Here is a 19,385-nt window from a genome sequence, read left to right on the forward strand (position 1 = left end):
TAGGCTACCCCAACTTTCTGTGTTTCCTATTTCTATCATGTTAAATATGATCCACTATCAGTATCGATCTGTTTCCTATTTATATCATGTTAAATATGATCTACTATCAGTATTGATCTGTTTCCTATTTCTATCATGTTAAATATGATCCACTATCAGTATCGATCTGTTTCCTATTTCTATCATGTTAAATATGATCTACTATCAGTATTGATCTGTATCCTATTTATATCATGTTAAATATGATCTACTATCAGTATCGATCTGTTTCCTATTTCTATCATGTTAAATATGAACCACTATCAGTATCGATCTGTTTCCTATTTCTATGATATTAAATATGATCTACTATCAGTATCGACTGTCAGTAGGCCTAATAACCACACATATTTAACAGCCAATTTACTGTCAGTTCCCTTCAGCTGGTATAGTCTACATTATCATTCCATTGAATTACATTGTTTTGTTTACCTTCATTTGCTGAGGATCACATGTAGGCTAATTAAATCGTTATGGAGTGGAGCGCAGACCAAGCTGTAACAGTTAAACCTAAATGATCTACAAGATCAGACTATTTTGAAATCTACCAATTGGTGCTGAAACGGAGATGAATATGCATATATTTAGATGGCTTTCTTTCATTGATCCCTAATATTCTGAGCATGTTCTCTCAATATATTCTAGTGAGTCTGTTGATAAAATTCAAACTATAAGGTACACTGTATTTAAATAGATGGCTTAAGATAAATGTACTGAAAACCCTATTGAATGAAAACTCCACGAGAAAATCTGTTGACCAGCAAGTGGGAGGGTTTTCAGCGGTTGAATGTAATTTATTCAGAGCGTGCAAGGTAGCCACACCTGCAGAGTGCGATACACGACTGAATAAGGTAAGTCTGAATACGAAATCCTGAGAAGTGCATAGGAAAGGCATGCATAGGAAAAACTTAAATTTCCTAAGTCTGAATCGGCCCCTATGAGCACACTAAGTTTGAGTGCCAACCCTGTCAAGGAACCAGTCAGGGCGACTCCCAGAGCCGTCGATTCGAACCCTGATCTTCTTCAGAGGAGCGATGTCATCTATCTCCAGGTTAAACGTGTCCTCTTGACCTCTCTCAAACCTGTGGAGGAAGACATGGCTAGATAAGGACAATGGCTCCAAAGGTTCGAATAATCGTGGTGCCAAGAACAAACTAGCCTCTTAAACTCTGACCCCCTCTGGTGGTGTTTTCTAAACAACGCATAATACTATATACTACCCTCACAAAGTACATTTCGGTTTCAAAACTATAAGTCCTACAAACACATGGTTAGTACTGTTAGAAAGGTGATAAAGGTGTCAGAAACAATGTGACAAAAAAAAACTGAAATGTACAGTTATTTTTGTACAGTTCCCCCCAATTGTCCCCATGTTGGAGAATAAGAGATTTGAAAGTCTAGGTTTTAAATAAAATATGTCACCAATTAATGTTCCAAAAGTTTTTTTTTATATAAAGAAAAAACATTTGTCAGATCTTTTGTGCTCTAAACATGCGCAAATTCCCATAGGAACACGGCCATTTTAAAAGTGCAGGGCTTGTGCAACGTGCCATGCTTTCACAAAGCTGAAGTCTACCTATCCATTGATGTAAATACATCCCCTGTCTGATTCCCAGTTCGTCCACTAGATTGCAGTAGGAGATCGCATGACGTCTCTTGGCCACTTGAAACCAGTTGCGTCTGGTTTGGGTAGTGTGTCACTGTGCCAAAATGGCTGAACGGATTTTCAAGCCTGACATCTTAAAATTACCTTAACAATCAAGGCTTTCAAGTTTTTTTGTTGAATTAAGACACAGACGGGTGAGGAACCTTTAAACGTATTTTCCCATTCACGTTTCCTATTGTAAACGATGAGCTAGATCAACAGTGCATGTGGAGGATGCATACAAGGAAATGTGATTGGAGAAGGAAATGCATTGCTTTACAATGACTACCAGGGTGTACCCTTTCCATGCATACTAAATGGTGACATGACTTTTTGGTGACTTGACCTACATTGCATACTCTATGAATATGACCATAGCGCATGATTTATGACCTTTATGTGAGGCGGTGAAAAAACTTGCCGGGCCCAGTACAGGGCCCAAAACAACTGTTCAGAGTTTAACAGGCTAGGGTAGGGTACCTCATAAAATCATCACATGGACATCCCCCGATGTTGGCCCAGCCCAATACGAGTCAACCCAGTCAACACTAGATTCACTCTATTGAATGACAGTGTGATGTCACCTGTCCTCATTCTTGGGCAGCAGCATCTCCTCTGTGCTCCCATTGGCTCCAAACACAGACAGGAAAATGTTGGTGTCCGTCCCTGCATCCTGGGTGTCGCCTGTGATGACCGTGGCCACATAGATGATCTGGAGGGTAAACATACATGTGTCCTGTATTTAAGCCCCATTGAGATAGCAGAATCTCTTTCAAGGAAGCCCTCACCACGAAGGAGCATCCCAAGCACAAGTATGCATATAACCATCCATTCATATTGAAAATACCTCTCTGTCACATAGTGCTTTTCAGTGTGTTATTGTCCCAACAAACTTACCTTCCGGACGATATTGATACTGTTGGCATCCAGTACGTTGAACAGTCTGCTGGTGAGACCGTCGCCTCTGTCCTTGGCCAACCAGCACTTACACTGGAAGATGTACTTGATGCCTTTGGTCGGCACGTCAACCGACAGCTCGTCCACCAACCAGCAGCTCTCTGGGGTTGCCCCATTATGACCCAGCTGGAGGGGGGAGAGAAAGAGCGAGAAAAATAGATAAATATAGGAAGCGAAGTAGAGCGAGAGGTAGAGGCAACCACAAAAGCTGGTAACCTACTAAAATCTAATATCAGCCTTATTCTTAGCTTAATCCTAACCCTTCATGGGTAATGAACAGCTCATGTACTTCCATTCTAGCATGATAAGCCTAGTGAGTAGTGCCCTCATCCTTACCTCCACCCTCTTGATCTCTCCCACGTCAGTTCCGTAACACTGGAAGTTCTCCATGCTCCCTGCAGCGAAGCTTTTCTTCCCCTCAGGCAGGTCCAGCCACAGACGCTCCGTCTCAATGTCATTAGGTCCCATGACGATGACATAGACCCTGGCTGTGGTGCTAGCGTCAGGGTCCATAGCAGTAGACACAGTGAAGTGGTAGGGGATGACTGGCCAGCAGGAAGGAAGGAGAACACCCACACATTGTTTACATGCTCACAGAGTTTAATGAAGCAACGTTGCAACCAATGTGCTCGCTTACCTGGACCCTCCTCTACGACCGCCTTTTTCTTCTTCTTCTTCTTGTTTGCATTCCTGTCCAGCCCTATCTTGGCCTGGGTGCTCTTCTTGTTTGGATCAATGTTCCTCTCACCCTCATAACCCTGGGAAGGGCCAAAACAATCCACTAAAGAACATCACAATGATGCCAACAGTTCTGATGAGATTAGAATAATGCCAGAAGCTCTGGATATTGCTTTGGGGGGCTTTACATTCCGCCTGTGAAACAATCTAAGATAAACCCTATTACTGTACCTTGATGTAGAAGGTTCTCTCGATGCGTTTGTCCTCCTTCGTCTTGGAGAGCCAACGCTCACACAGGAACAAATATACCTCTTCTGTTTCCATGTCCACCACCTCTACCTGGTCCAGGTACCAGTCTGCCCCCATAAATTCTGAGTTGTCGTGGCGGATACGGATCTTAAACACCTGACCAAGATCCACCGCCTCAACTGAGAACTTATCCACCTGGGAGAGAGAAGAAGAAAGGAACCCATGTAGTGTAGACAAATAAACCTGTCTGCTCTTAGTGACTACGATGGTCTGAGAGAGGCTTGAGGGAATTAGGGACCAGTCCTCCATTACATTAATTAGTTACCCTTAATACACAGTGTTAGTATCCCATGAAACTACATGGTAAACTACACAGAACAAAAATATAAACGCAACATGCAACAATTTCAAATATTTTACTGAGTTACAGTTCACATAAGGAAACCAATCAATTGAAATAAATAAATTAGGCCCTAATCTATGGATTTCACATTACTGGGAATACAAATATGCATTTGTTGGTTACAGGGCCGTGGATCAGAAAACCAGTCAGTATCTGGTGTGACCACCATTTGCCTTATGCAGTGCGACACATCTCCTTCGCATAGAGTTGATCAGGCTGTTAATTGTGGGCTGTGGAATGTTGTTCCACTCCACTTGCTGGATATTGGCGGGAACTGGAACACGCTGTCGTACACGTCGATCCAGAGCATCCCAAACATGCTCAATGGGTGAAATGTCTGGATCTCGTCACGGTATCTCTGTGCATTCAAATTGCCATCAATAAAATGCAATGGTGTTCATTGTCCTTAGCTTATGCCTGCATCATACCATAACCCCACCACTGCCATGGGCCACTCTGTTCACAAGTTGACATCAGCAAACCGCTTGCCCACACGACGCCATACACGCTGTTTGCCATCTGCCCGGCACAGTTGAAACCGGGATTCATCCATGAAGAGCATACTTCTCCAGCGTGCCAGTGGCCATCAAAGCTGAGCATTTGCCCACTGAAGTCAGTTACGATGAGCTTCCCTGAGACGGTTTCTGACAGTTTGTGCAGAAATCTTTTGGTTGTGCAAACCCACAGTTTCATCAGCTGTCCGGGTGACTGGTCTCAGACGATCCCACAGGTGAAGAAGCCACATGTGGAGGTCCTGGGCTGGCGTGGTTACACGTGATCTGCGGTTGTGAGGCCAAATTCTCTAAAACAACGTTCAAGGTGGCTTATGGTAGAGAAATGAACATTAAATTATCTGGCAACAGCTCTGGTGGACATTCATGCAGTCAGCATGCCAATTGCACGCTCCCTCAAAACTTGACACATCTGTGGGATTGTGGTGTGTGACAAAACTGAACATTTTAGAGTGGCCTTTTATTGTCCCCAGTACAAGGTGCACCTGTGTAATGATTTTGCTGTTTAATCAGCTCCTTGATATGCCACACCTGTCAGGTGGATGGATTATTTTGGCCAAGGAGAAATGCTTACTAACAGGGATGTAAACAAATTTGTACACAAAATTTGAGAGAAATAAGCTTTTTGTGCGTATGGATCTTTTATTTCTCATGAAACATGGGACCAACACTTTACATGTTGCGTTTATATTTTTGTTCAGTATATATGGTATCTTTGCAACTTAATGTAAAGTGTTACCAAATAATAATACACATACCGCCCCTCTTTCAAACTTGTTGCTGTTGCTCTCAGACTTGCTGAGTTTGCGTTCCCCCGTGTCTCCCAGGTCTCCGTAGATGGTGAGAAACACGTTGGCATCGGTCCCTCCTCCGTACATGTCACCCGTTCTCACAGACACCGTATAGGTGTGAGCTGGAGGACATCAAAGATAGTAATTAATGTAAATTCAATGTAACAGAACAGGAGGGAGGATATCTCTCATGTGACCATGTATAGGCAGCTAGGGACCTACTTTCAAGGGCGTCCTCCACCTCCATCTCTGTATGTTTCAGTTTTCCTTCCTTCAGCAGTTTCTCTGTGATGATATCAGAGGGGACGAGCTCTCTCACCGTCTCCCCATCGTCCTCTGACTTAGCCAACCAGCGCTCACACGGAAAGATGGTCGTCTCCGAACCCTGAGGGGGCAGCCATGTTGGAAGGGTTTTTGATTAGTTTAATAAATTATACTTTGATTATCTGATAGGACTGAATAGATTAACACAATGTGGGTACAGATTACTGTAGGTGAAGCTATTGCTTAAACCTTTTCATCAGAGATGAGAAGCAGAAAGAGTGAACAGGGTAAAGGGGACAATGTTTTTTAAATAAGACACAGCCCATTCATGAGTGAATGAGGCCAGGAGAGAAGGAATGAGACGCAGTGCTTCAGTACCTTTCCCTTCCTGAGTAGGCGTCTGATCTCCACTCTGTCTAGGTGCCAGCCCGGGTTGGTGCCCCTGTTGTCGTGGCCAATACGGATCTTCTCAATGACGTCACCCACATCCTCCAACTACAGGCACATATATCAGATAGCACATTAGATTAAATGCCATCCACTTTCACATTTCATTCTGTAGTCTTGGCATATACTGTATGGGAACATGTATTTTCTTAAAGGTAAAAGTATATAATTTGTATGGTTTAAGACATGAACAGTCATATACGCTCGCACACACACCTCCACGATAAACATATCGTATGCTCCTCTCTCGAAGAACAGCCTTCTCTCTCTCTTGTTGACACACAGGTGTTTCTGCTGGGTGCAGAGGCCCTTCCAGCCGTAAAGAACTATAAACACGTCTGCATCTGTCCCAGCACCAAACACATCACTTGTGTATATCTTGATCTCATAGGGGACAACTGAAAAGCGAGATGAGATGGTTTCACTATGATAGATCAGTAGTCACCAACTCCGGTCCTAAAGTGCCACAGCTACAGAGCATAGGGGTTATCAATGTCCTCCTGATGAACAGTGGATTAGCTGAATACTGTAGGTGTTTTAGTGCTGAGCACTGGAACAATAGCCTGCACACCAAACCAAACAATTCTTGACAGCAAGGTACATTGTAAGGATCCTTGGAAAGTGTTGTAAAAACATAGTATCATACTCCATACCTGTTTAAATGTTAAAGAGCATGACTTACATGGCATGTAGAGTTCAGTCTGGAGTTCGTTGGGGTACAGGTCTCTCACTATGGCCCCATCATCCTCTCTGTTATCTAGCCAACGGCCACATGGGAAACGGAGTCTCTGGCCCTGAGAGGGGGCGTCGATCTCCACCCAGTCCAGAAACCAACCAGGAGAGCCACCTTGGCACCACACACAGACACGGTGGTCATGAGATCAGGGGTTTCATAGCATGGGGATGTTTATTTTCTTTTGAACGTTGTTAATTGGTAGATATGAGTGGATGGATGAACCCCTGTGGTCTCACCTGAGTTGTCATGGCCGATGCGTAGCTTTTCCAGCTCTCCCAGGTCCACAGCCTCCACAGTGAATTCACCCACCATGCCCTGCTCAAACTTGTTCTTATGGGTCTTACATGCCTTCAGGTTGATTATCCCTGGAATAGACACAGTCATGAGTTTAGGGATAGGAATATTAGTAGTTCACAAACATGTTTACATTTTGACACATGTAATGCCTTTTTGAAATATGCATTTAAATTAGCCAAAAAAAAGTATATAACACTGGCCCACATTAATGCCACTATAATGGAGCACCTGTATCATCTTTTTCTCCATAAAGGATAGCAAAAACATTGGCATCCGTTCCAGCACGTTTCTTCTCTCCTGTCTTTATTTTCAGGGTTAGAGTTGTGGACATAGCTGTAAGAAAACAAGCAAACATAATTAGAGTAATATCTGCTATTGACTGTTCATAATACTGTTATTAAAGTTGTTATAGACACTAATGACACTAATAATATGAATCATCAAAACAACTTGCATGTTAACCACTGAGGAGTTGTCAACAGCAGAAACACCCACACTGGTCGAGGCTCTTACCTTTCTGCTCAAGCCCCAGAGCGGCTGCTCCTGTCTCCTCCTCATCCTCGTCCCTCTTCATGAAGGCCTCATCCACGGGCACCAGCTCCCTGGCGATCTGTCCATCATCCTCATCCACTGCCAGCCAGCGGTTACATGGGAAGTAGTACCTGTCTCACCACAGGGACTTAACATTACTTGCGTAACTCCAGTTCTATGATAACAGAGTGAGGTATCTCATATGGGAATTCGCTCAATAGCTAATTCACTACGGAAGAATCCAATCACACAACGTCTCTCGCAGACAGAGGTCGAATGGCCAATGAGGGGAGCCCCTCTCTCATTATAAGTGGCCACGCGCCCGCCCTCTGGTCATTCTCACTCTCTTCCTTGCGAAGATCTCTACGCTCTCTAAGCTCTCCTCAGCACGACTTGATCCCTGTCTTGCTGCTTAACTGTTCTCAGGCGAATCTACTCGGTTGTAGCTAGCGTCACACACCTAGCTACTGAGACTTGGCTAGCTCCTGCCGCAAGGCTTAGCTAACCCGGCTAGCTCGCTGCAAAGCCAGCTAACCACCACTAGCTCTTCCTATCTGCCCAGACAGTAGGAATGTTAGCTTTCCTCTCTGGTTTAGTTCAACCTACGTTTACTCTTAATGTTGACTAGACTGACCGACAGACCGAGCTTCACAGCTGGACGGTCAAGAGAGGCTCTTTGTTCGCCGAAGGACTACGCTGCACACACTTTTCTTTGGCTAACATTGTGCTAACTAGCTAGGTTATTAACCCACGAGGCATACGCTAGCTAGCTTAAGCTTTGCCCGAGTACACAACCTTTGTGTTCTTTCTTGTGGCAAGGAACCCGCTACCCCTTCACAGGGTGAACCGAGCAGGGCTCCTGCCCCAACACCGGCACACCCGTGTCCATGTGGGGCCATGATAGCAGGCAAGGATACACACTCCTCGTGTATCGCCAGCTTGGGGGTGAAACATGCCCAGGCAGCACTCACTGAACCTGAGTCCTGCGTGCATTGTAGGGAGTTGCCGAGAACCGGCCTCAAACGAAGACTGCGCAGAGAAGGCCCTCCACGAGACATCTCTTCCTCACAGCCTTCGGGCGAGGAGGCGGTTCCACAACCCCAATTCCATCCCTTCTGGGCCGAGGTTATGGACGGTTTCCCCGCAGACCTTCAGCTGCTGTTTGACGACCTAGCAGCGGGGGAGGGGGACCTCGTTAACAACGAGAAAGATGGCTACAGCATTAGCCGTCTCTTCCCCGACGAGGAAGAAGGGGACGAGGAAGCCCAAGCCCAGGGCTCGAGGCCCTCCAATGCCCTGAGCGGAGCATCTTCGCCAGATGAGAAATACAGGCTTATCGATGTCTGCAGGCAGGAAGCAGCCAAGCTCAATATTGAGGTGTCTGTGTCTGAGGGGATGGCAACGCCAAAAGGGACTGGTTTGATAGGAAGAGACTCTCGCACATTCCCTGGGAAGCAACTCCTCCCGGCGGTCCCAGCTTGTTTGATGGAAGCCAAAACGCAACTGGGGCATACCCCTGTTCAACAAGGTCCTGACTACGGAGTTCGCTACTATGGACATGCAGGGCATGGAGGAACTGGGTTTCAGCAAGCCTCCGGCGGTCGAGCCATCACTGGCCAACCACCTCAACCCCAGCCGTGCCTTGACTGGGACGACTCTCCCTGTTCGATCATGATGGGGTGAGATGGGGTGAGCTTCGAGGCTCTGGGTGGTGTTGGGAACGCCGTCGGTCTCTCAACATGTCGTCAAGACGAATGGACGTGGCAATGAGGGTATCAAGGTCCATCTCATCGTCCCGACATGCGAGTTCTGTCGTGATGTCCTCCCATAAGCCTCTCCTGAAGGCCGTGCGCAGCGCACGCTCATTCCAGCCAGAAGACGCAGCCACCGAGCGAAAGCTCAGGGCGTACTCGAACATGGCCTCCTCTCCCTGTTGTAGCCGGAGGAGACGCTCACCCCCGTCCTTTCCCTCCGTGGAATGATCGAACACCGCCCTGAACCGAGCGAGGAAGGTGGAGTAGGGAAGCGCCGCAGCCTCACCTCCTTCCCAGACTGCCGTGGCCCAATCCAGCGCCTTTCCCTTCAGTAGCGAAATCAACAGCGCTATCCTGGCTTGGTCCGATTGAGATGCCCCACGCTGACGCGCCAGATACAGTGAGACCTGTAGCAGGAAGCCTCTACATTTCGTCGTTTTCCCATCATAGCGCTCCGGCAGGGCAAGGGGTCCCTCAGACGTTGGTGATAGCACGGGAGGAGGTGGACTGGGTGCACTCGCCGCTCCCTGAGGTGGAACTGGAGCAATGATCAGTTTATGCAGCGTTTGGAGCACTTCCTGCATGGCCGCGTTCAGCTGGGCAATCTACTGCTGGTGCTGGTCGAGGCGCTAGGAAACTCCTGGAGGATTACCTGCTGCATCCATCTTTGTGATAGGTGTGTGATTATGTGACGAGTACTGAGGATACGAAGAGGCAGGACGCAGACGCAGGAATCAACAATGTAAAGGTTTACTTAACACTGAGCAAGAGAACAACAAAGAGCGAGTACACGACATGACACTAACAATCACACACAACACAATACTGAACAGTCCAGGGCTACATAGGGGTGGTGATGAGATGATGAGGTGCAGATGCGCTGGAGGTGATTAGGGTGCGTTTGGTTTCCATTCCGGTGTTGCCGAGGTGGTGCGTTCAGACCAGTGGCTCAGTAGACCGGCGAATCAGAGCCCCGGAGGGGAGCAACGGGAGGAGACATGACACCCCCTTTGTTTAGGCAAGCCTAAATTAGGTCAGGAGTAAAATGTGGCTTAACAAATCACATAATAAGTTACATGAACTCACTCTGAGAAATAATAGCGGTTGACATGATGAATAGCCAGATGAGAAATACAGGCTTATCGATGTCTGCAGGCGGGAAGCAGCCAAGCTCAATATTGAATGGTATGTGTCTGAGGGGATGGCAACGCCAAAAGGGACTGGTTTGATAGGAAGAGACTCTCGCACATTCCCGGGGAAGCAACTCCTCCCGGCGGTCCCAGCTTGTTTGATGGAAGCCAAAACGCAACTGGGGCATACCCCTGTTCAACAAGGTCCTGACTACGGAGTTCGCTACTATGGACATGCAGGGCATGGAGGAACTGGGTTTCAGCAAGCCTCCGGCGGTCGAGCCATCACTGGCCAACCACCTCAACCCTAGCCGTGCCTTGACTGGGACGACTCACCCTGGAAAGACAGAGCGCTTCTCCACCTCTAACTTCCAGAAGGTCTACGTGTCTGCAGCACGTTCAGTATGGGCGCTGAATGTTAAGTCCCTACTGAAGGCGTACCAGGCAGAGCTGTTACAGGAGATGGGCAACCTCCTGGACATCGGTACGGTCAAACCCGACCTCTGGGAGGAAATCTGCGTCATCGCAGATCTGAACCTCCGAGCCTCCAGAGACGCTATACAAGGCTGTGGGCCCGCCATGAGTATTGCCTGTCAGACAAGGAGAAAGCAGACTTCCTTGATGCTCCTGTTGAGCCAAAGGAACTGTTTGGGCTGACGGTCGCCCCATGCGTCAGAAGTGGGAACTTCACAAGAAGGAAGGCGAAGCCTTCAACTTCTGCCTTCCCCGCAGACCCAGGTAACGTGGCAACCCTATCTCCCCTTCAATGAGCCAAGGCTTCGCGGCAGGGAGAGGGCAGCACGCTGGCGCCAGGGGTGCGAAAACCCCAGCGATGCAGCAGGTGGCGAACCCACAGTCTAAGTCTCAGAACAGAGGCAGACAGTGGGAGAAGCGGTGGCCACGCGCCCACTCTCTGGTCATTCTCAAGCATGTCTCTCTTCCTTGTGCTCTTGCGAGCAGGGAAATGCGGTGAGACACCTCACTCTATTATTAGATAACCGGGGTTACAAAAGTATCCTTAAGTTCTCTTTCAAATAATAATTCAGTGTCTCACTATGGGATATAGCAAACTCCAGTAACATAGACATGCTCTCCAAAGCCAGGACAGTTCCAACAGTATCACCCATCAGAGGCCCCGACACTGAGGACCGTACAGTGGGTCTCATATGTATTCATCCCACTTGGATTTATTTACATTTTGTTCCATTACAAAGTGGGATTGAAATAGATTTAATTGTGATTTTTGTGAAAATAAAATTCTACCAATTTTTACAAATTAATAAAAATTAAACAACTACAATATAGTTGTTGCATAAGTATTCACCCCCTGTGACGAGTACTGAGGATACAAAGAGGCAGGACGCAGATGCAGGAATCAACAATGTAAAGGTTTACTTAACACTGAGCAAGAGAACAACAAAGAGCGAGTACACGACATGACACTAACAATCACACACAACACAATACTGAACAGTCCAGGGCTATATAGGGGTGGTGATGAGATTATGAGGTGCAGGTTCGCTGGAGGTGATTAGGGTGTGTTGGGTTTCCATTCTGGTGTTGCCGAGGTGGTGCATTCAGACCGGTGGCTCAGTAGACCGGCGAATCAGAGCGCCAGAGGGGAGCAATAGGAGGAGACATGACAGTACCCCCCCCCCCAGATGTTGGTGATAGCACGGGATGAGGTGGACTGGGTGCACTCGCCGCTCCCTGAGGTGGAACCGGAGCAATGATCAGGTCAATGGCGCAGTCCCAGGGCCTGTGAGGAGGGAGACACTTAGCCTTGGAGGCAGAGAAGACATCAGAGAGATCTGCGTACTCAGGTGGAATGTTCGGCTGGAGGGCGGACTCCGGACTCTCCACTAACATGGAACAACAAACCACCGGCAGGCAGGTCCTCCGGCATGAGAGGGACCAGGCTGTGATCCTCTTGGTGATCCAATTGATGGTGGGGTTGTGTAGTCTGAGCCAGGGCAATCCCAAGACGATCCGGTAGTGTGAAAATGGTGATGGGGAGAGTGATGTGTATAATGTTGCCTGATCCAAGTGGTTTATTGTCCAGCGAGGTGACGTGTAGCGGAGAAGGCAGTGGCACGGTGGGCAACCCCCATTCAGAGACCAGCTCCCTATCGATAAGGTTCCCCGCTGATCCGGAATCTATCATTGCCGTGGAAAGCGAAGAGAAGGAAGAACCATTCACCGTTAGGGGAACTAAAAACAATGTTTTGGTGACAGGTGATGACGGAACACTCAAGGAGCGGCGACAGGAGTCATACCGCCTAGATAGGGAGCCGCCAGGAGATCTGTGGTCCGTGGTGGTGTAGGGGGTGCTGCCCACCTCCATGGGTGAGGACTCGGAGGCAGGGCGGCTTCCATAGCTCAGATGGGGTGAGCTTCGAGGCTCTGGGTGGTGTTGGGAACGCCGTCGGTCTCTCAACATGTCGTCAAGACGAATGGACGTGGCAATGAGGGTATCAAGGTCCATCTCGTCGTCCCGACATGCGAATTCTGTCGTGATGTCCTCCCATAAGCCTCTCCTGAAGGCCGTGCGCAGCGCACGCTCATTCCAGCCAGAAGACGCCGCCACCGAGCGAAAGCTCAGGGCGTACTCGAACATGGCCTCCTCTCCCTGTTGTAGCCGGAGGAGACGCTCACCCCCGTCCTTTCCCTCCGTGGAATGATCGAACACCGCCCTGAACCGAGTGAGGAAGGTGGAGTAGGGAAGCGCCGCGGCCTCACCTCCTTCCCAGACTGCCGTGGCCCAATCCAGCGCCTTTCCCTTCAGTAGCGAAATCAACAGCGCTATCCTGGCTTGGTCCGATTGAGATGCCCCACGATGACGCGCCAGATACAGTGAGACCTGTAGCAGGAAGCCTCTACATTTAGTCGTTTTCCCGTCATAGCACTCCGGCAGGGCAAGGGGTCCCTCAGACGTTGGTGATAGCACGGGAGGAGGTGGACTGGGTGCACTCGCCACTCCCTGAGGTGGAACCGGAGCAATGATCAGTTTATGCAGCGTTTGGAGCACTTCCTGCATGGCAGCGTTCAGCTGGGAAATCTACTGCTGGTGCTGGTCGAGGCGCTAGGAAACTCCTGGAGGATTACCTGCTGCATCCATCTTTGTGATAGGTGTGTGATTCTGTGACGAGTACTGTGGATACGAAGAGGCAGGACGCAGACGCAGATGCAGGAATCAACAATGTAAAGGTTTACTTAACACTGAGCAAGAGAACAACAAAGAGCGAGTACACGACATGACACTAACAATCACACACAACACAACACTGAACAGTCCAGGGCTATATAAGGGTGGTGATGAGATGATGAGGTACAGATGCGCTGGAGGTGATTAGGGTGCGTTTGGTTTCCATTCCGGTGTTGCCGAGGTGGTGCGTTCAGACCGGTGGCTCAGTAGACCGGCGAATCAGAGCGCCGGAGGGGAGCAACGGGAGGAGACATGACACCCCCTTTGTTTAGGCAAGCCTAAATTAGGTCAGGAGTAAAATGTGGCTTAACAAATCACATAATAAGTTACATGGACTCACTCTGAGAAATAATAGCGGTTGACATGATTTTAAAATGACTATCCCTTCCTCTTTCACCCATACAGTATATACAATATCTGTAAGGTCCCTCAGTCAAGTATTCAAGCACAGATTCAACTACAAAGACCAGAGAGCTTTTCGAAAGCCTCATAAAGAAGGGCAGTGATTGGTAGATGGGTAACAATAACAAATCAGACATTGAATATATCTTTAAGCATTGTCAAGTTAATAATTATGCTGTGTATGATGTATTAAACCACCCAGACACATCAAAGATACAGTCATCCTTCTGATCTGAGCTGCAGGACAGGAAGGTAACTGCTCATGGATGTCACCATGAGGCCATTGGTGATTTTAAAACAGCTACGGAGTTCAATGGCTGTGATGGGAGAAAAATTAGGATCGATCAACAACATTGTAGTGACTCCACAATAATGAACTACATTTGTGAAATGAAAAGAAAAATATAAAGAAGAAAAATATTCCAAAACATGCATCCTGTATGCAACAAGACACTAAAGTCACACTGAAAAAAAACAGCAAAGGAAAACTATTTTTGGCCTAAATGCAACGCCTTATGTTTGGGGCAAATCCAACACAACACATCACTGAATCATCACTCAACCTCCGGAGGCTTGCTGAAACCCAGCTTGTCTATGCCCTGCATGTCCATAGTGGCGAAGTCCCTAGTCAGGACAGGGGCTTGGCCCAGTTGCGTCTGGCTTTCCCCAAACAAGCTGGGACCGCCGGAAGGAGTTGCTTCCCTGGGACGTTGCGAAAGGGGAGTCTCATCCCATCAAACCAGTCCCTTTTGGCGTTGCCACCCCCCACAGGCGCAGGCCACTCGATATTGAGCTTGGCCACTCCTCTTCTGGGATTGGGGTTGTGGGGTCGCCTCCTCGTCTCTGTTGAGGCCGGTCCTCGGCAACTCCCTACAATGCACGAAGGACTCAGGGTCAGTGAGCGCTGCATGAGCATGTTTCACCCCCAAGCAGGTGATACACAAGGAGTGTGTATCCTTGCCTGCTATCATGGCCCCACATGGACACAGGTGTGCCGGTGCTGGGGCAGGAGCCTTGCTTGGTCCTCCCTGTGAAGGAGTAGTGGGTTCCATGTCTCTGAGAAAAAGAACACAAAGATTGTGTACTCGGGCAGAGCGTAAGCTAGCTAGTGTTCGCCTCGTGGGCTAATAGCCAAAGAAAAGCGTGTGCAGTGTAGTCCTTCTGCAAACAAAGAGCCTCTCTAGATCGTCGAGCTGTTAAGCTGGGTCGGTCAGTCTAGTCAACACAAAACAAGTTAACGTAGGTTAAACTAAAGCAGAGAGGAGAGCAAGCAATTCTACCGTCCGGGCAGGTAGGAAGAGCTAATGGTGGTTAGCTTGCCTTGCGCCATGAGCTAGCCAAGTCTCAGTAGCTAGCTGTGTGACACTAGCTACAACCAGAGACTTAGAGCGAGTAGAAAAAGGCAAAAAGCTAATTCTACTCGAAGCAAATACTTTCCTTCCGGTCATTACTTAACACAAAGAGCTGACATCCTGCATTCAGTAGCGTTTACCTTTGCGGCGCGCCTGAGAACAGTTAAGCAGGGAGACAGGGATCAAGTGGTGCTGAGGAGAGCTTAGAGAGCGTAGTGATCTTTGCAAGTAAGAGAACGAGAATGACCAGAGGGCTGGCGCGTAGCCACTTATATTGAGGGAGGGGCTCCCCTCATTGGCCACTCGACCTGTCTGTCTGCGACAGATGTTGTGTGATTGGATTCTTCTGTAGTGAATTAGCTATTGAGCAAATTCCCATAGCGAGACACCAAACTATTTTTTGAAAGAGAACCATATTCAGTCACACACTTTGTTGTTGCACACAGATACACTTTATGTTCAACCATGAGAGTGAGTATTCTGTAATATCTAGGATAGTGACAAGATCATTTGTGAGTGTAGCTACAATATGGAATGAACGAGAGGAAGTGACTCCTGTCTGGGTGAATCTCAACAGTTTAAAGTAGCCTCCTCTCCTTAGACTATTAGGATGCACCCAAAAGTGACCTACGTGGTGTCATCCTTGGTGTCCACTATCTCCACGCGATCCAGGTACCAGGAGGAGAAAGACGCGGTGTTGTCCTGACGAATGCGTAACTTCCTCAGGGGGCCCAGCTCAATGGCTGTTATGGTGAACACATCCTCCTGTATGACAACAGCAACATTGACAGAGAGCCTTTTGGGGATACTTTACTCCTACTACAGATAATTATTTGAAACCTAGAACCATAAAGGGTTCTTCAGCTGTCCCTGTACTGTTTTAGTAAGAAGGGGTTTGTAACATGTGTACACCAGATGATTAAAGGTGCCAAAACAGCAGCCTTGAATAAAAGTCTGTCATTTTCCAAACAAAGAGTCTCAAAACGGTCTCATATTTCCCCCATAGCACACTATCTACTCATTTGGTAAATAAGGTCTTATAAAGTGTGTCACTGATTCATGACAAGAGGTCCCTCTCTAGGCTGATACAATAAATAAAACTCATTGTTTGTGGACGTGTATTTCTTCTTGATCCAAAGAGCCAAAACTTTAGCTCAATAATTCACTGGTTCACATTAAGTGATGAGTAAATGTATACCTACGCTACATCTACTTTGAATAACAGGATGCACGCTATCAGGTTTGTCAATGTTGCGACAGACAGGGTGACAGGTTCAGTGACTTTGGCGACTGCTTCCAGCTCCTCTCAGTCACAGATGGCCTATTGGACCTAATGTAATCCTAGAGAAACAGTCAGAGCAACAGTCTGCATGGAAGCTCATATTGCTGAATATGTGTTTTGTGTCAAGTGAGGGTCTGATTATTGATTTCCCAGGGGATATGTAAAGCTAATGAGGGCATTGTGGGCATTCCACCTACAAGAGCACTTGCCTGGATGACAGTTTATTAAAGCAACACTGTAGCATTGCAGAATGCACACAAAGTCAGGTACCCAAGCTACAACAACACCTGGAATCCTGGAGAAGTAGGCCCAAGTCAGGTCTCCCCATACCAACTACAGTATATACTTTCTAGACCAGTGTTTGCTAAGTAAAGCACTGCTTGACTTCAACGGACACATTGTTTTCCTGTAAGACCCATTGTTTTCCTGTAAGACCCATTGGTTTCCTGTAAGTGTTTATTTTCTCCCCATGTAGTGTGACTCCTCTCTCACCTGCCCTGCCTCAAATTTGTTGAGGTTGCCAGACTTCCGGAGGAGGCGCTGCCCTGTGTCCCCGTTCTCCCCATAAATATTGATGTAGACGTTGGCGTCGGTCCCAGCCCCCAGCATGTCCCCGGTGAAGATGCACACTTCATAGGTGTTCTCTGTCAGACAATTAAAGGATAGGTAAGTCAGACTTAGTTTGATCCATAAGTTAATGGGTTTGTTTGTGACTGTATTATATGTCTACTTGCTGCAAAACAACAACAAATATATACTCTTCTCTCCTCTCCCCTCCCCACCCATCCTCCCCTCTCCAGTACCTTCCAGCTCGTCTGTATCCTCAGGAAGCAGTTCCACCACCAGCTCCCCGTCCTCCTCCCCCCGGGCCAGCCAGCGGGAGCAGGGGAACGCATACATCTGCACTATCTCCTGCATCACCTCCTCTGTCTCCTCCTCCTCCTCCTGAGAATAGAATAGAGCGTTGTTGAGAAAGTCTGACATTACAAAGTACACGATTTCCAGGAAACAAAAAATATTGGATTGACTTTCCTTCTTTTTCTTCTTCTTCTTTTTGTCATCCTTTTTCTTCACCTTGGTCACCATGCCCATGATCAGGTGTTTGATGTCCACCTTCTCTAGGAACCAGCCGGAGCCGATCCCCACCCCGTCATGGCCGATACGCACCTTGAAGATCTTTCCTACGTCGCTGGCTTCTATCTACAGTACAGTGGTCAGGACAGAAGCCAGATTTAGTTACACTGTGGCCTCTCAGTATGTAACCTCTCGGTATCCGCCCTCTACCAATATGGCTACACCTTTATATCAGAAAAAACTTGCCATGTAACTGCACGGTTGCTTATCCTGTACACTCTCAGAAAAAAAGGTTAATATTTGTTCCTAAAGGGGTACAAACGCTTGTCACTGGGGTGGTACCCTATAAGGTACTTCAATTGTACCTTTAGTTATAGGTACATAATTGTACCCCAGTTCATACCTCAGATACCTTAAAGTACCTTTCTTACATATAGTCCACAAGTACAAAAGGGTGCTTTTAGAAAAGGTCAATTTATAGGGAACCACCACAGTGACAAAGCCATTTCTGGTACAACACTTCCACTCATGGGTGGCCAAAAATAACTAACTGAAAACCACGTCCCCACTAAGCCACGCAAATATAATTTCCCAGTGTGCCTTTGAGTGAATTCTAAAGTTACCACCCATGACTGTATTTGTTAGTGACAGACACATGGTTGTTAAATTCTTTCATTTTCAGTCCTGTGACCTTCACCAAGTGAGTTCCTAGACAAATGTTATCATTACAAATCAACTCTTTATGACAATACATTACATATCACATAAGGCCTTATTTTAAACCTCATGGTTTACAGGCCACATCAGGCCTACAAGTAGGGTTGCAAAATTCTGTTAACTTTCCCAGAATTCCCAGATTTTCCAGAAATTCTGGTACAAGGATTCTGGATTTCCTGCTTATACCCTCCCTTTTCCATGAATCTGCATGTCCTTCGTAAGGGAGTTCAAAGATACAATCGTTGACAAAGGCCATGCAGCCGAAACGTGTTTAAATATTTGGTCCTTTGAACATGACTTACAAATAAAGGCATTAAAATTAATTATATGAAGAGTGCCTTGGTCCTCCTTTCTTTTTGATGACCAATTTACCCATTTTACCAAAAAGCACCTTCTATCTACAAAGACCTACTACTGTGTAACCTAGCAGCGCTTCCCTTCCTTATTTTTTCTGCAGTAGATCATGCTGGGAAATATGATAATGATAATGATTATGGTACAAATTTGCCTTTTTAGGATACCACCCCAGTGACAAAGCCGTTAGTTCATTTTAGGTGGCATCATTGTACATTATGGTGTGTACAAATATGTACCTTTCTTCAATACATTGCTTTTCTGCTAAGCAAAGGTACAGATCAGTACCATCAAGAGTTGAAGGTACACAAAATAAGTTTGTACCCTGGGAAACAGAAATGTATCTTCACCGTACGTTGAGAGTGAGAGTGTGATGATTGTACCTTTATATTCCAAATATTGGGTACACAAATGTACCATTTTACTATTTCTTCGCACATGTACCCTAAAAGGTACCGAACAGTACCATGTGAGATCATATTAGTAATGGGGAGAAAAATCGAAAAAGTTACATATCAGGATATTATTTTTGACGATATATCGGATAGGATCGTTTTGACAATATC

General features: G+C 47.0%; 1 protein-coding gene across 1 annotated transcript in view; it reads right to left on the reverse strand.

The window, feature by feature from the left end:
- The window catches only part of loxhd1b (lipoxygenase homology PLAT domains 1b), a gene marked incomplete at its 5' end in the record, with an annotated part of 62,651 nt that overhangs the window by 3,755 nt on the left and 39,511 nt on the right, over positions 1 to 19,385 (reverse strand). The window contains 17 exons of the mRNA XM_084176392.1: positions 1,004 to 1,121; positions 2,269 to 2,396; positions 2,582 to 2,767; positions 2,978 to 3,186; positions 3,279 to 3,399; positions 3,551 to 3,763; positions 5,242 to 5,396; positions 5,497 to 5,659; positions 5,917 to 6,033; positions 6,202 to 6,383; positions 6,668 to 6,832; positions 6,958 to 7,086; positions 7,247 to 7,351; positions 7,532 to 7,680; positions 16,024 to 16,157; positions 17,167 to 17,318; positions 17,478 to 17,874. Of these exons, the coding sequence (XP_084032518.1) occupies positions 1,004 to 1,121; positions 2,269 to 2,396; positions 2,582 to 2,767; positions 2,978 to 3,186; positions 3,279 to 3,399; positions 3,551 to 3,763; positions 5,242 to 5,396; positions 5,497 to 5,659; positions 5,917 to 6,033; positions 6,202 to 6,383; positions 6,668 to 6,832; positions 6,958 to 7,086; positions 7,247 to 7,351; positions 7,532 to 7,680; positions 16,024 to 16,157; positions 17,167 to 17,318; positions 17,478 to 17,874 (2,823 nt within the window). The remainder of the gene's footprint in view (positions 1 to 1,003; positions 1,122 to 2,268; positions 2,397 to 2,581; positions 2,768 to 2,977; positions 3,187 to 3,278; positions 3,400 to 3,550; positions 3,764 to 5,241; positions 5,397 to 5,496; positions 5,660 to 5,916; positions 6,034 to 6,201; positions 6,384 to 6,667; positions 6,833 to 6,957; positions 7,087 to 7,246; positions 7,352 to 7,531; positions 7,681 to 16,023; positions 16,158 to 17,166; positions 17,319 to 17,477; positions 17,875 to 19,385) is intronic.

This window comes from Coregonus lavaretus (assembly GCF_964263955.1).
Source record: "Coregonus lavaretus genome assembly, chromosome: 14".
NCBI classification, from domain to species: domain Eukaryota; kingdom Metazoa; phylum Chordata; class Actinopteri; order Salmoniformes; family Salmonidae; genus Coregonus; species Coregonus lavaretus.